This window comes from Lampetra planeri, chromosome 69 (assembly GCF_965212315.1).
Source record: "Lampetra planeri chromosome 69, kcLamPlan1.2.h2, whole genome shotgun sequence".
In the NCBI taxonomy this organism is placed as follows: Eukaryota; Metazoa; Chordata; class Hyperoartia; order Petromyzontiformes; family Petromyzontidae; genus Lampetra; species Lampetra planeri.
In genome coordinates, this window is record NC_136174.1 from 2011585 (window position 1) to 2028203 (window position 16619).

At 48.0% G+C, this 16619-nt stretch overlaps 1 protein-coding gene across 1 annotated transcript; it reads left to right on the forward strand.

Moving 5' to 3' along the window:
* The first annotated feature begins 4681 nt into the window (after positions 1-4681).
* LOC144737378 (E3 ubiquitin/ISG15 ligase TRIM25-like) lies at positions 4682-16405 on the forward strand. The gene is made up of 6 exons (XM_078620046.1): positions 4682-5916; positions 8285-8380; positions 9215-9448; positions 10599-10621; positions 10965-11059; positions 12712-16405. Exons 1-6 carry the CDS (start codon positions 5350-5352, stop codon positions 13260-13262), a joined length of 1566 nt encoding a protein of 521 aa, XP_078476172.1. The 5' UTR covers positions 4682-5349; the 3' UTR covers positions 13263-16405.
* The last annotated feature ends 214 nt before the right edge of the window (positions 16406-16619 follow it).

Below are 16619 nucleotides of genomic sequence, written 5' to 3' on the forward strand. Positions count from 1 at the left end.
GAACAACCTTGTTTCCTCCCTTAACATCATAAATCTTCATTAAATTAATGTACGTGTTGAAAAAATCGGTTGCAATTTGTAGTTATATACTTTGTTTAATTAGTCTTTATCTAGTTTCAGTGATTTGCACACCTTTGCTATATTTTACACCCCTATCGGTTGTTTGTACTGTTTGTTATTGTAACTTTCTGTCCTGCCCCTACTGCACATCTCGAAAAAGAGCTTCATAACTCATTAGATTCCTTCAGTTTAAATAAAGATGCTTATTCAGATTCTATGTATGTATGTTGAACTTCTTTCGCACCGTACATAGCCAACCGTGCTAATCAGAGGTGCGGGGTGAGATCAACAAACCAAACACAAAAATCAGTTCTAAAGAAATTAGTTTTCAATGTCCGTCAGATCAAGATGCCGCCATCTCTGTTATTTGAGAATGCTTGTCTGAAGTCGCTGTTTGAACAGAGCAAAACTGACTGCAGCGATCAGAGCTTGACCGTGCGCTCACAACTCATAGCTACGTTCAGAGCAGATATCTACCACCTACAAACACTCGGAGGGTTGTGACCGCTCCTCTTTGCCGCAGACCTGTCATCATCAGTTCATGACTTTTTCTTAACACGCCTGAATTCCACTCATTGCTTATGCCTCAAAAGTACAGAATTGGCTATTCCCCACAAACTTTTGTGACCAGGACAGTAATATTTTGGAATTTACCTATTTTCAAGATAGATTAAGTGCTGAGTAAATTAGGAGAAACTTCTAGAACATTATATAACTTTCCAGTAATATAAATAGTAGTATAAATACAGGGGCCTTAAGCCCACAAGTTCAGTTTAGTTCCAGCTGCCTAAGTGGATACATATCTGCATTTTTCTGAGATGGCATCAAGAGGCTGCAAGCATCCGGCAGACACATTTTGCTATGTCTGTGGCCAATTTATCAAGACGAGCGAAAAAGTACTCTGTGGAAGGATCTGCTAAAATGTGTGAGACCTACAAGGCATATTTTGGCATGCCTGTCAGGGATCAAGACAAACCCTGGGCACCTAATTTCACCTTCAAGCAATGTAAAAAAATCTGGAAGGTAAGATGTACAATTGTTGCTGAGAATTTTATATTATAAAATTTGTTCCAATTTTTTTAATTGTTAAAGTTTTTAATTTTAAAATGTTTTACAATTTTCAATGTCATTGAAAAAAATAAACATGAAAAATGTCAGACTCTCTTACACATTATTCATGGGTGAAATTTATTTTTGAAGGATGGTACAGAGGGGAAGAGAGAGCCATGAAGTTCGCTATCCCAATAATTTGGCGGGAACCCAGTGACCACTCAAGCAACTGCTACTTTTGCAAGGTGGACCCTTCCAAACGTCGGACTGGCAATAATGCACCTGCTATCACGTATCAGGACCTTCCTTCATCCATCACCCCGGTGCTACACTGCCATGAGCTCCCCGTACCCACTCCAGAGAGAGAGCAGCCGTCTTTAGAAGAGAGCAGCAAATCAGAGAGCAAGGAAGATGTAGATCCAGATGACAATTTCAGAGGTGGAGCTGAGGAGAGAAACCATACTACCCCAACCAAAAAGACCTCAATGACTTGATCAGAGATCTTGGTCTCACCAAGTCCAATGCCGAGCTTATGACGTCTAGGCTCAAGCAGTGGAACTTGTTGGATGAAAGTGTGCAAGTCGCAGTTCAGAGGAAGCATCACCAACCTTTTTGCAGCTTCTTCACCCGTCAAGATGGGCTCTTCTTCTGCCACAATGTGACCAGTCTGTTCGTGGCAATCAGAATCGCCTGTAACCAGAATGACTGGCGCCTCTTCATTGACAGCTCATCCAGGAGCCTCAAAGCTGTGCTGCTCCCTAATGGTAACAAGTACACGTCTCTTCCCCTGGCTCACTCGGTGCACCTCAAAGAGGATTACAACAGCATCAATACCTTGCTGGACGACTTGCAGTCTGATGAGTACGGCTGGGAGGTCATCGGAGACTTCAAAATGATGGCATTCCTGATGGGTCTCCAAGGAGGTTTTACCAAGTTTCCCTACTATATTTGCCTTTGGGACAGCAGGGACAACCAAGGCGCACTACCACAGGCGGGACTGGCCAAAGCGGATCGAGTTCTCTGTTGGGAGGAACAACGTCAAGTGGGAGCCATTGGTGGACCCCCGGAAGGTGCTGATGCCAATGCTGCACATCAAATTGGGCCTTATGAAACAATTTGTCAGAGCTGGAGATAAAGAGTCGGCAGCCTTCAAGTACCTTCAAGACTTCTTCACTAAGCTGTCTGAGGCAAAGGTCAAAGCCGGTGTCTTCATCGGATCACAGATAAAGAATATCCTGGAGTGCAATGAATCCCCCAAGAAGCTCACTAGCAAGGAGGAAGCGGCTTGGAACAGCTTTGTCGCACTGATTTTTTGTCTTTCTGGGCAAACACAAGGTCAAAAACTATGTGGAGCTGGTTGAGGCTGGTGAAGAACTACGGCACAATGGGCTGTAGGATGTCCCTCAAAGCCCATATCCTTTATGCCCATCTTGATAAATTCAAGGAGAACATGGGAGTGTACTCGGAGGATCAAGGCGAGCGCTTCCACAAGGATTTACTGGATTTTGAACGCCGCTACCAAGCCCAGAGCCCCCCACACCACTAACAACTCCCGCCTGGCCAACGACCTGAACGAGTTCTACTGCAGATTTGAAAGACAATTGGACTGTCCTGAACTACCCCTTCCCACCCAAGAGGCATCCCCTCTCCCCCCCCCCCCACTACAGAGATGACTCTCTCAATTCAGGAGGGAGAGGTTAACAGACTTTTCAAGAGGCAGAACCCCCGCAAAGCAGCTGGGCCACACTCTGTCTCTCCAGCGACTCTCAAGCACTGCGCTGACCAGCTGTCTCCAGTGTTCACCAACATCTTCAACACCTCACTGGAGACATGCCATGTACCAGCCTGTCTCAAGTCCTCCACTATCATCCCTGTACCCAAAAAGCTAAGGCCAACAACTTAATGATTATAGACCCGTCGCCCTAACCTCTGTGGTAATGAAGTCTTTTGAGCGCCTGGTGCTGGCACATCTCAAAGCTATCACAGACCCTCTCCTGGACCCCCTGCAGTTTGCCTACAGAGCCAACAGGTCTGTGGACGACGCAGTTAACATGGCCCTCCACTTCACCCTACAGCACCTGGACTCCCCAGCATCCTATGCCAGGATCCTGTTTATGGACTTCAGCTCTGCTTTCAACACCATCATCCCTGCCCTGCTTCAGGATAAGCTCTCCCAGCTGAACGTGCCCGACTCCACCTGCAGGTGGATCACAGACTTCCTGTCTGACAGGAAGAAGTGCGTTACGCTGGGAACACAAGTCTCTGACTCCCGGTCCATCAGCACCGGATCTCCTCAGGGCTGCGTCCTTTCCCCTCTGCTCTTCTCCCTGTACACCGACAGCTGCACCTCCAGTCATCCGTCCGTCAAACTCTTGAAATTTGCGGACGACACCACCCTCATTGGGCTAATCTCTGGTGGGGATGAGTCTGACTATAGGTGGGAAGCTGACAACCTGGTGACCTGGTGTAGCCAGAACAACTTAGAGCATAATGCTCTTAAGACAGTGGAGATGGTTGTGGACTTCAGGAAAAATACAGCCCCACTCACCCCCATCACCCTGTACGACTCCCCAGTCAACACTGTGGAGTCCTTCCGCTTCCTGGGCACTATCCTCTCCCAGGACCTTAAGTGGGAACTGAACATCAGCTCCCTCATAAAGAGAGCACAACAGAGGATGTATTTCCTACGGCAGCTGAAGAAATTCGACCTGCCAAAGACAATGATGGTCCACTTCTACACAGCCATCATTGAGTCCATCCTCACCTTCTCCATCACCATCTGGTACGCTGCTGCCACTGACAATGACAAGAGCAGACTGCAGCGTATCATCCACACTGCTGAGAAGGTGATTGGCTGCAATCTGCCTACCCTCGAGGACCTGCACACCTCGAGGACCCTGAGGCGAGCGAGGAAGATTGTGGCCGACTCCTCCCACCCTGGACACTCTCTGTTCTAGCTACTCCCCTCCGGCATAAGGCTGCGGTCCATCAGGACGAAAACCTCACGCCACAAAAACAGTTTCTTCCCATCCACTGCTGGCCTCTTCAACAAGGCCAAGGGCTCACACTGACTTTAACACTTTATCTGCATAATGACACCTTGCCATATTTGCACTATGTTACCCTATTTGTATTTTTATATTTTATAGTATAGCTATTTAAAAATCTTATTTTATTCTACATTTTTACATACTTTATCCCCTTAGTATTAGTTAGACGTTGCACCTTCAGTATAGTTAGACTTGTACACCACTTATTTAAGATTTAAGATTCCTATATGTTGAATGTATGCACCTTCCTGCCAAAGTTAATTCCTTGTCTGTGCGAACTTTCATGGCGAATAAAACCCTTTGATTTTGATTCTGGAAACAACAACAATCTCGTGGAGTAGAGCGGCAGGGAGCAACGAGTTTACTAGCAAAGTTCTCCTGCCAGTTCAGTTGAGATGAGGTGAGTTGAAGTGAATTTAGGTGAGTTGAGGTGAGTTGAGGTGAGATGAGGTGAGTTGAGGTGAGGTGAGTTACGATGGGGTGAGTAGAGGTGAGGGTGAGTAGAGGTGAGGATGAGTATTTGAGACGAGGTGATCCGAGTCTTCTTTTTTAAGCCACCCCTGGAGCAGAGACGTCTGTACTCGCTCACACGTCAACACATTCCAGGGCGCGCCTCGTAATACGCAACTCAAACTGAAAGACTTCCTGCTTCCTTGTTGCCCATTTACGTGGCTTGTTCCTCGTTTAGCGTCTCAGACGCAGCCAGCGACAGCCTGAGAAACAGACAGCGACTGCCTGAGCTACAGAGATTGCCTGAGTTAGTCAGAGACTGCCCGAGATACAGCCAGAGACTGACTGAGTTAGTCAGAGACTGCCTGAGCTACAGCCAGCGACTGCCAGAGTTAGTCAGATACTGCCTGAGTAACAGACAGAGACTGCCTGAGCTACAGCCAGAGACTGTCTGATCTACAGACAGTGACTTGATTGAGCTACAGCCAGAGACTGTCTGATCTACAGACAGTGACTGCCTGAGCTACAGCCAGAGACTGCATGAGCTCCAGCCAGATACTATCTGAAGCTACAGCCAGCGACTGCCTGAGCTACAGCCAGAGACTGCCTGAGCTACAGTCATCAACTGTCTAAAGTTACAGCCAGAGACTGCCTGAGCTCCAGCCCGCGACTTTCTGAGCTACAGCCAGCGACTGCCTGAGCTACAGCCAGTGCTCGTCTCTGAGTGGAGCCACAGGGCATGGCGAGTGCGGCTCCCAGTGGTAGCGAGGCTCCAGGGGAGTTGAACTGCCCCATCTGCCTGGACGCCTTCCGCTGCCCCTGCACGCTCAGCTGCGGCCACTCGTTCTGCCTCAAGTGCGTGGAGGGCGCCTGGGATGCGGCCGAGTCCTTCTCCTGCCCGCAGTGCCGAGTGACTTTCCCTCGGAGGCCCAAGCTGAACAAGAGCGTGACGCTCACCAACCTCATCGAGCAGCTGCGAGTGACTGAGCCCGTGGCTGCCGATGCTGCTGCTTCTGCTGTTTGCTGCGACCATTGCAGGAAGCCCGCAGTGAAGACTTGCCTCAAGTGTGAGACGTCGTTCTGTATGACCCACGTCGTGCCCCACCAGAAGTTGGCAAAGTTTAGTGACCACGTCCTGGTGTCGCCTTTTGTGAAGCTGGAGAATCGACGGTGCGCAGAGCACGGAGACGAATACTGCTTCTACTGCGTTAACGACGGACGCCTCATCTGCAGGGACTGCACCGTCACTGTGGATCATCGAGGCCACGAGCTCGTCACTCTGAAGGTGGAGCACGACAAACGAAAGGTGAGGAGGAGGTTCGCATGGTCACCACGTAGTACCCACGATACCGCAGCATCAGCTGATGAACTCTGTCATTGGCTCTCAACCGCAACATCTAATTATGACGAAACCACAGCGAGTGGCTCAGACTCATTTTAAAGTGTATTTAATATTTTTCATGCCCGTCAATTTATTTTTCAAACGAGTGTTTGAAGGGTAGATTCATAGTACAGTCGACCCTTCTGCATCGCGACTTTCCACATCGTGGTTTCGATATATCGCGGGGTCGGCATAAGAAATGAAATGGGATTTTTTTTGGGAGTTTTGCTAAAGCCATAGACGACACGCGAAGGCCAGCAGACGACACACAAAAAGTTTACTAACCTATAAATGCATAAATTATATGTACAGTACTGTATAATATTATTGTATTTTATATTTTAACTAGCTTGTTTGTCCGTACAAGGACGGGTGTATATTGCAATTAATCTGAAATATTCAATAGAAAAATTGTTCAGCTCATGATTACTAATGAGGGGGGTGGGTTGCCCCATGTGGAGTGACGTAACCCGCTAATGGTTATTGGGGAGAGGTGCAGCACGTTGAGTGACGTCACCCTCTCATGGTTATTAATGAGGGGAGGGGTGCGGCATGTGGAGTGACGTCACCTGTTCATGATTATTAATGAGGGGGGTTGGCCTCATTTGGAGTGATGTCGCGCGCGGGACACACAGACATTTTTGGCTCATTATAGTAGTAAATACCATAAATTTACACCATTTTTTAAGTTACATTTTTAAAAGTTAGTTTGCGAAAATAACTGCGGTTCTTTGCGCTAGCTTGGAGGACACCAAGTGTCTTCTTGGTTCTTTCGGTAAAGTCACGTAGAAGGGAAGTAATAAAATAATAAAAATAAAACATAATAAAACACCAAGTGTGTTTAAGGCAGCCTCTCACGTGATATCTCGCAGTGATCTCGCAATGATCTTTGTATCTCGCGTTTCTCGTATCTTTTTGTACCGCTTCACTCGCCAAGGGGACCAAAACATTTTACGCGTTTTTTCTGATCGTGGGGGGCCTGCGCCCCTAACCCCCACGAGGTGGAAGGGTCGACTGTATACAGGTGTAGTGGGTTAAATTCAGGCACACACTGGAACTTTGGAGGCAATTCTATTTATTAGGTAACATAACAATTAACATAACGACGTAAGGTGGTAGCCACCTTTCCTAACTTAACCAACACACGGGGATACTACATCACTGGACCAGGACAGCCCAACACGCTGCCTGGTCCACTAGCGGAGACTGGAGAGCTTCATCCCAGAGATGACCCAGAAGAACATCACAGAACAGTCCAGAACAGCACAGAACAGTCCAGCTCTCCATCCACACCCCGCTTATAACCACTCCGGCATGGCTGGCTCTGCCCCAGGCCACGCCCTCCCCTGGGGCCCCTGGCCCGCTTTTATCCGGTCACGTGTCCTGTTGGGTTCACGCAGAGTGTCACGGCCCGACACGACCTCCGTGACAACTGCCGACAGCCCCCATACCGAGCCAATACAGTAGTGTCGTTCTACTACTCTACACAGGCATCAGGGTCCGGTTCGAACCCACGACCTCCTGTTTAGTAGGCAAGGCAGATAAGATCTCACCACTATGGTGCCCTGTCCACCCACTGCTCAGATAGCCCCGTCCACGACTCGGATAGGCCCGCCCACTACTCACGTAGCCCCACCCACCTCTCGGGTAGCCCCACCCACCACTCTGATAACCGCTCAGTACTCAGGTAGCCCTGCCCACTACTCCAGTAGCCCTGCCCACTGCTGAGGCAGCTCCACCCACTACTTAGGTAGCCCCGCCCACTGCCCAGATAGCTCCAGTAGCCACACCTAATATTTAGGTAGCTCCACCCACTGCTCAGGTAGCCCCACCCACTACTCAGGTAGCCACACCCACTAAATAAGCCCCAACCACTACTTGGGTCACCTGCTCATTATTCTGGTAGCCCCACCCACTACTCCATTAGCCCCACCCTCTGCTCAGGTAGCCCTTCCCAATGCTCAGCACCGCTCACTACTCACGCAGCCCCAACCACTACGCAGGTAGCCCAATCCACACTGCAGGTAGCCCCACCCAATACGCAGGTAGCTCTGCCCACTGCTGAGGCAGCTCCACCAACAACTTAGGTAGCCCCCCCCCCACTGCTCAAGTAGCCCCACCCACTACTTTGGTAGCCCTGCACACGTTTGAGCTCCTCGAAAAATTAGTTCCCTTCTGCGCTTGCTCCTCCGGGGCTACTGCCCCCATAATTGTGGAGGGGTTCGCGTGGAGCGGGGGTGAGAGGGGACGCTCATGGAGTAAGTGGAGTCTCCCCTGGTGACGTCTCTCACAGAAACAAGTGGGAGAAGAGACGCGGGCTGTGGAGGAGAAAAGGAAGGAGGCGGAGGAGTCCGTGAGGCGAATGGAGGCCGATCGTAGGGATGTGCAGGTACCGCGTCTGGGCCAGACTCTGTGACCCCGTGACTCCACCCTGAGTAGGGTTTGTGATGGAGGACAACTCCATTCATTCACGTGGACTTCCATTGGCTCTAAACACATTGTGGGACTAAAGACACAACGGTTAATGCGCCTCAATAATCAGGTAGTTTTCATCTCCACCGAGAAACTGAATCAGTGGTGGAATTTCCACATTCCCATATCTCCATACAACTTACCACTTCAACGTCTGTTATCTATATTGGTCAGGTGAGGTGGTACGTACCTCTTATCCAATACTCTGGTGGCAGAGTTGGTGGATCATACACAGACTGTTGTACACCATCTTACTGAAACCAATCAGGATTTATGGTGGCCAGGTGGCAGTATAGCATGTGGTTTCATGATCCCCTCTCTTCATCCATACACGTGGGTTTCTTTGACATTCAAAACATTCATTTAAAGAGGAATTGGCCTAACTTGCCATTTCATTAAGGCTCTACTTGTTGAAGGCAAATTACAAATTTCCCTTTGCTTCATGCGAAGGTAAACAAAGCCTCGTCTTGATAGCCTTATGCAATGAGAATGGCACAGATGCTAAATGTACTCATGATGGTATTTGATTATTTCATTGCCTCACAGCCCCCGCCAGTTATGGCGAATTGTGTTGTACAGAAAATGCACAGTGGCGTTATCAGAGGCAGAGGAAGAAGGAGGCCTCAGTGCTTCAGACTCGTATCATTGTCTGGACACCTTGGAGTTGCACTCGGATCACACCGATCTGAACGTCATTTCACAAAGGACCAGACATTTAATGAACAGAGGTGGCATTTATTTATCTTTGCAGGGATCCATGACAGATGAAAAGGCCTCAATCTCGGTCAGATTCACCCGCGCGAGAGCAGCGTTAGATGCGGAGGAGAAGGCGGCTTTAGAGCAAGCGGAGCAGAAAGGGCGCGAGCTGTTGTCCCAGATCGAGAAGAACATCGCTCACTACCAGCGCGAGATCAGCGAGCTCCAGGCAGCAGCCACTCACCTGGAGGCCCTAGCGCAGGAGAGGGACTCGCTCGCGTTCCTGCAGGTGAGGAATGAGTCTCCAGTGTCGCTATTGGCACAGAGCCCTCTCACCAGCAGCAGCAGAGGGAGGCTCCTAAATGAGAGCTCGCATCTCCTGGGCTTGAGAACTCAGCTCCACTCATGGATTCGTATCACACCTCCAGTGGCTTCCATTTGGAAGGCCAGCTCATATTTTCCACTGGTAAAGTAATTCCCTCTCTCGTCCTTTAACAGATTCCCATTAAGTGTGTTTCATTGTGAATATAAACTAAATGTGATTGGAATTGCACTTTTTAAATAAACCATACAACAACAATGTACACGGTAGTCATGATTATCATCAGCCATAATCTATCCACTTATTGATGAAGGCTTCCCCAAGCCGTTGCCACATCTCATGATGCCGCGATGCAACAATCCACGAGCGCCTGTTCACGAGCCGATGTCATCTCTGCTTCTTACTTCGTGTACCTCCACTTGGATGCGCTACTTTCATTATTCATATTAGGGATGCTAAAATACATACGGTCTCACACTAATTAATTATATCATTGTGTCTTGAATATCACTTCTACAAAACCTGCCCCATGTGTTTTGGTAACACCAGAAATTACCAGTCTGAAGTTAATCTCAACACAGATCAAAATCAACCGGTCTCACTCTGAAATAGTTGCCCTGCAAATCAGTGTTGGTCCTCATGGGGGCGGCGAGATGTTAACTACCTCCCCTGGTATACCAAAGGTCGTGGATTTGATCCCAAACCCGACTTCCTTATATATTTGGAGTTTTAATGTCTCCCTCCATGGTCACATGGCTTTTTCTCCGGGTCCTCCAGTTTTTCACTCCACATTTGTAAACGTGCGTTTAGAGTATTGGGCTGTTATAAATTTCCACGTTATTGCCCACTTCGTTGAGCTATCATTTGTGGCCAGGTCGCTTCTGAAAAAGAGCTACAAAGCTCCCTGGGCCTTACCTTGAAAAATATAAATAGTAGTTTTTAGTTGACTATCAAGCGGTCTCACTCTGAAACATTTTCCCCAAAAATCAGCGTTGTTACCATAGGGTCATAAGCCAAAACTCTGGGGTTTATATTCCACGGTGCTGCAGTGGGAACTCCACTGATCACAAGGGATTGGAGGTAGAATCACAGTAACGCATCTCTCTCTCTCCCACAGGGGCACCTGGAGGAGACGCGCAGGTAAAAGACGACTATCACTCACGCCTCGACACATGACAACATGGGGCTGAGTGTGGGGCGCAGACAGTGAGACACTGGCTGTGTGGGGAGGCTGTGTGTGGTGATGCTGTGCGTGATGGTGCTGTATGTGATGATGCTATGTGTGGTAATAGTAATGCTGTGTGGTGATGCTGTGTGGTGATGATGCTGTGTGTGGTAATAGTAATTCTATGTGGTGATGCTGTAATTGTGAGATGAGTGATGATGCTTTGTTTGATGAGTGCCTGTGAGATGGAGCTGTGATGATCCTGTGAGTGACGGTGCTCTGCGTGAGACAGTGGCAATGTCTGCTCTGCTTTCACAGGGCAGGGAGGGTTACAGCAGCTCCACCCTCAGCTCCCAGCCAAGAGGACATTGCCTCGCTTAAAGTCCTGGAGACAACTGGAGTTAAACGTTTGTGTGAGTTCTTCTGTGTGAATCATGTGTGATGGGGCCATCTTGACAATAAATGATCCCCGTGTGTGTGCACGAGGTCGACTAAGCCTCAAATAATTACCTGGAGTTTTATAAACATCACCACTAGGGAGACAAAGGCGGCCAGGCGTAGTGCTGGCCACCCACCCCTCGTGTGTCACTTCAACCTTCAACGGTGTTGATTTGCCCCCACAGTCTGTAATGGCTACACAGGGGATATTTCTCTGTTTACATCCTGGAACCTGATGCGGTGTGTAAACAAAATCGCCACTAGTGAAAAAAGGTGGTCGGGCGCGGTGCTGGCCACCCACCTCGTGTGCCATGCCAATCTTCATAGAGAAACACGGACAGCACTTGTCCCAATAGTCTGTGAAGGCTACACAAAGAATATCTGTCTTTGTTCACATCCCATTCCTGGACCCTACTGAACAGAACCGTGAGACTCAGAGTGGTGTTCTTGGGTAAATAATCAGCATTACGAGTCAGAGGTAATTGTGATGTTGAGATGGAGTGTGTGCCTGTGAATGGCTGTGCATTTGTGCATGGGGGGAGCGGTGGCATAATGGTTAGAACACTGCACTACGAACTCAGTGAGCTGAGTTTGTTTCGATTTAAAGCTTTCGTGACTGCAGGGATTCATCTTCTTGGTTCTTTCGGTAAAGTCACGTAGAAGGGAAGTAATAAAATAATAAAAGTAAACATAATAAAATAATTCTCACGACGTTTCGGCCACAACGCAAGCCGCCGTCCTTCTTCACCTGAGGATGGCTGCTTGCGTTGTGGCCGAAACGTCGTGAGAATTATTTTGTTTTATTTGTATTATTGTATTACTTCCCTTCTACGTGACTTTACCGAAAGAACTAAGAAGATGAATACCTGAGTATGATTACTCGCCATGGCTAACATCAGTGGCAGGTGATATCTGATCCAGTCCTGGGTCTCTACTAGGCAGTTTCAATCTCAAATTAGTTCCTGATGCTGGTAATGGTCATAATGATGGTGATTGTGGTCGAGATGATGATGGTGATAATGATGCTGATGTTAGTGATGTGAGTGATGGGAATGGTGATAGCATTGGTGATGGTGTTGGTCGTGGTGATGTCAGTGACAGTCGAGGTGATGGTAATTATGGTGACATTGGTGATAATATAGGTGGTCATGGATGTGATGGTTTCGCTGATGGCGCTGATGGTAGTAGGTCTGATGATATTGGTTATGGTTGTCATGGTAGTGATGGTGGTGATGATGGTTTTGCTGGTCGTTGTGATGGTTATAATGATGCTGGTCGTGTTGGTAATTTTGGTGATAGTGATGAAGATGGTGGTTATTGGGATAGTTGTGATGGTAGTGATGGTGGTGATTGTTTGTGATGGTGCTAGTGGTGGTGACGATGGTTGTGATGTTGCTTATTGCCATAGTGATGCTGCTGATGTTCATAGTGTTGATGGTGGTGATGGTGATGCTTATGTTGTTGTCATCGATGATATTGATGGCAAGGATGCTTGGTGATGGTGATGTTTGTGATGTTATTGCTGATGGTAAAGATAATGGTTGGTGATGGTAATGTTGATGGTGGTGATGGTGGATGATGGTGATGGCGGTGTTCTGTAATGATGTTGTCATCGCTGTTGTCACAAACGGATGTTCACCGACTCTGGACACAAACTCGGCTTATAACAAACTGCAGATCTCCTCGGATCTCAGGACGATGACGCTGACCAATGCCTCCCAGGGTCGCCTTGATCACCCACATCGGTTTGATTACTGTGCACAAGCCCTGTGCTGTGAGAGCTTTTCGTCGGGCCACCACTACTGGGAGGTGGACGTGGGGGGCTCGTCGCTGTGGCGGGTTGGAGTCACGTACGGGACGATCCCACGGAAAGGGTATCGTGCTGCACAGCTGCTGGGAGAGAGCGACGCGTCCTGGTGTTTAGAGAAATGTCGCGGCATCTTCTCAGTGTTTCATGGTGGAGTGAAGACTGCACTGTCGGTGAAGGGGGCCCCCTCCCCCCGCAGAATCGGGCTTCACCTGCACTGGGAGGGGGGGCTCCTGGCGTTTTACCGCGCCGACTCCATGGAGGTGATCCACGAGGTTCGGCAGAGATTCTTGCAGCCTCTCTACCCTGGGATGTGGGTGGGGTGTGATTATCAACCATTGAAGATCGTGGATCTGAGTCACGCATCCTGAGGATGAAGAGAGATAGAAACCCAATAAATGGTGGAGAGGGGGATGGTGAGGAGAGGGCGAAGTGAGGGTGAGGGGAAGGTGGAACGGAGGGTGAGGTAAGGTTCAAGTTCATTTATTAGGTATAGCCCTGTGAGCCATTCGGCTCTTGAATCGGGTGCAACCGCAACAAACAAAAAACAAACAAACAAAATTAACAAAAACATCTTAAAGTGAATATGCGACTGAGTGCAAACAGAAATCCAAGAAAAGACAGCAAAATATTGCAGAAAAAAATCACCATACACCAACGCTGTGTGCAAAAATCCCAGTGGGATGCAAGTCAAACAACCAACAACAACCACAAGACAACTTAGATTAAGGCCATCAGTCTAACTCTGTACTACAACAAAAAAACATGGCTAAACCAATATACTTTTCGAAATCACCAAAATAAAGCCATGAAAGCAATGAAACAGTGATCATAGGAACTGTGATGGAATTTTCACAATAAATGGCATAAACAACATGTAACCCATCATGGGACCTCCTTTGCAAGTACCAAAATATACTAATAGGGGTTTTTCCCCTTTTTTTCTGGCAACAAAACTGACACCTTTGCAAGGAATAACGCTTACATTAACCACAATACTTGCAGTCAAATGCAAACACAAAACAATACTATGATAATTTATGCATTGTCTTTGAAACTGATTGGTCCACACCAGAGACAGCTTTCTTTGGAGCCTAGTCTCATATGGTGTTCGACAATGCATAAATTATCAGAGTATTGTTTTGTGTGTGCATTTGACTGCAAGTATTGTGGTTAATGTAAGCATGATTCCATGCAAAAGGTGTCAGTTTTGTTGCCAGAAAAAAAGGGGAAAACACCTATTAGTATAACATGTAACCCAATCAACGATGGAGAAGCGGGATGGTGAGGAGAGGGTGAAGTGAGGGGAAGGTGGAACGGAGGGTGAGGTTAGGTGAGGGGAGGGTGAGGTGAAAATTGAGGGAAGGGAGATGTGAGCATGGAGGGGTAGGGTGAGGGGGGAGGGTGAGGTTCAGGTTGGCGGACATGAGAGATGTCGCCGGTGCAGAACAAATCGCGCGCTCACGTCACCACGCCTCCTCATCCCTGCGATTCACCATCAGCACCATCGTCACCATCACCAACATCATCATCACCCCATCATCATCACTATCAACAACAACAACCGCCATTCGCCACTAAGTGGCGGTGACGTCAGCACGACGCTTGTGCCAGGCCATGTACACCTTGAGGCTACCACGTGAAGTGTCGAACGCCCACTGGCAGGAGGTCACGGGGCAGACCCAGATGCCACAGGTCGACTGAGACGACTGGCTGATGCACCACCTGTGCCCCCTACTGTGCCAACTTGTTGTGCTTTAGCCACCCGGCGCTCCACTTGTTGTTTTGAGCGTCACTCCTCCGCCCTCCGTTGTTGTTGGAGGGCGACTGCCTCCAACTGCCCAGCAGCGTCCTTCACGAGCCTCCTCCACAGAGGCCGATCTTGACACCGCTGGTTCCAGTCATCGGCAAGTCCACTCAGCTTCACGTCCTCCTGTGCCACATCACTCCATCTCTGCTCTAGCCCGTGCCGCACCCGTTTAGCCCCCTCGATCCGGCCGAACAAAAGCTGTTTAGGCATGCGGTGGCTGGGCAAGCGGTCTACATGACCCAGCCAACGCAGCCTTGCCTGCCGGAGGAGCTCAACGATGGGGCCTTGTCCAGATCTTTTAAGGATATCTGAGCTCTTCACACAATCCAGCCTGGTTAAACCCAGGATGGATCGTAGGCAGGCCAGCCTAAATATTTACAATTGGCAAAGATGCTCCATTAGGGGGGTCCACGTTTCGCAAGCATAGAAAAGGAAGGGACTGACTGTGGCCGAGAAGACCTGAAGCTTCGTGCGGAGCGAGAGACGCCACCTTCGTTGGTCATAATATGCATCATGAGGGAAATGTGGGCATGAGGAAGACGACGTTTTTGCCACCCAATGGTGTGCAATGTACTGCTTGTTTATGAAAAGATGCCGCATCTCATGATGCGTATGACGACAACAAATACGCAGACTACCAACTGGATCTCTTCTCTGTTTCAAAGAACAAATTTGACCTAAGGTTTTCACTCATTTGCCAGCTTCACATTCCCTATTGCCGTACAAATACTGGAGCAAGGGCCTTTGCTATTAAAGCCCCCAGGGTCTGGAATGCTATTGCCAATAAACTGCAACTTGAATCACTACCTATGAGATATTCACTCAAAACTGCTCTAGAGGATTTCGATTTAAAGCTTTCGTGACTGCAGGGATTTATCTTCTTGGTTCTTTCGGTAAAGTCACGTAGAAAGAAATTAATAAAATAATAAAAATAAAACATAATACAATAATTCTGTCTCCTTGACAGACCTGTTCTTCACCTGAAGACGGCTACTTGCGTTGTGGCCGAAACGTCGTGAGAATTATTTTATTATGTTTTATTTTTATTATTTTATTAATTTCTTTCTACGTGACTTTACCGAAAGAACCAAGAAGATGCTCTAGAGGAGTTGTACACCCTCGCTGCCACTGCTATTCAGTGGCCTGAAATCAAATGTATCGCTCCGGATGACTGCTGAAAAGTAACATCTTGTGTTTTGATTATAGTGTGCGAATCTTAAAGATACATTGAACATTTTTGATATTCCTACTGATACTCCTGCTGTTATGCAGTGACTCATGCAGCCAGCTATGGTTGCAAAGTTTGGTCGTACATGTTATGTATATCGTTTATTGTTACATTGGAATCACAGTTCGTATGATCACTGTTACATTGTTTTTGTAACTTTATTTTGGTGATTTCGAAAAGGTTCTGGTTTAGCCATATTTGTTTGTTGTAGTACAGAGTTAGACTGATAATCTAAATTGTCTTAAGGTTGGTATTGTATGACTTGCATCCCACTGGGATTCTTGCACACAGCATTGATATACGGTGCTTTATCTGGAAGACTTTACTGTTTTTTCCTGGATTTTTCTGTTGCACGTAGTTTCTTTAAGATGTTTCTTGTTCATGTTTTTGTTTGTTGCGGTTGCACCCGATTCAAGAGCCGAATAGCTCACAGGCCTATACCTAATAAATGAACTGCGCTACGCAACCAATGAAAAGATTATGCCGCTTGACTGATTCGGAGTGAGACCTCTGCTGTTAAACCGGAGCCGGTCATGAGCACATTGCCCAGGTATAGGAAACTCTACACTCTCTCCACAACTGCCCCATCACCAATTGGGAGTTGTGGGGGTGGAGTGTCCGATGGTACAAAATACCCAGGCAGGTGCTTAATTTTGGTGGTGCTGATTGTAAGGCCCCAACTCCCGGTGG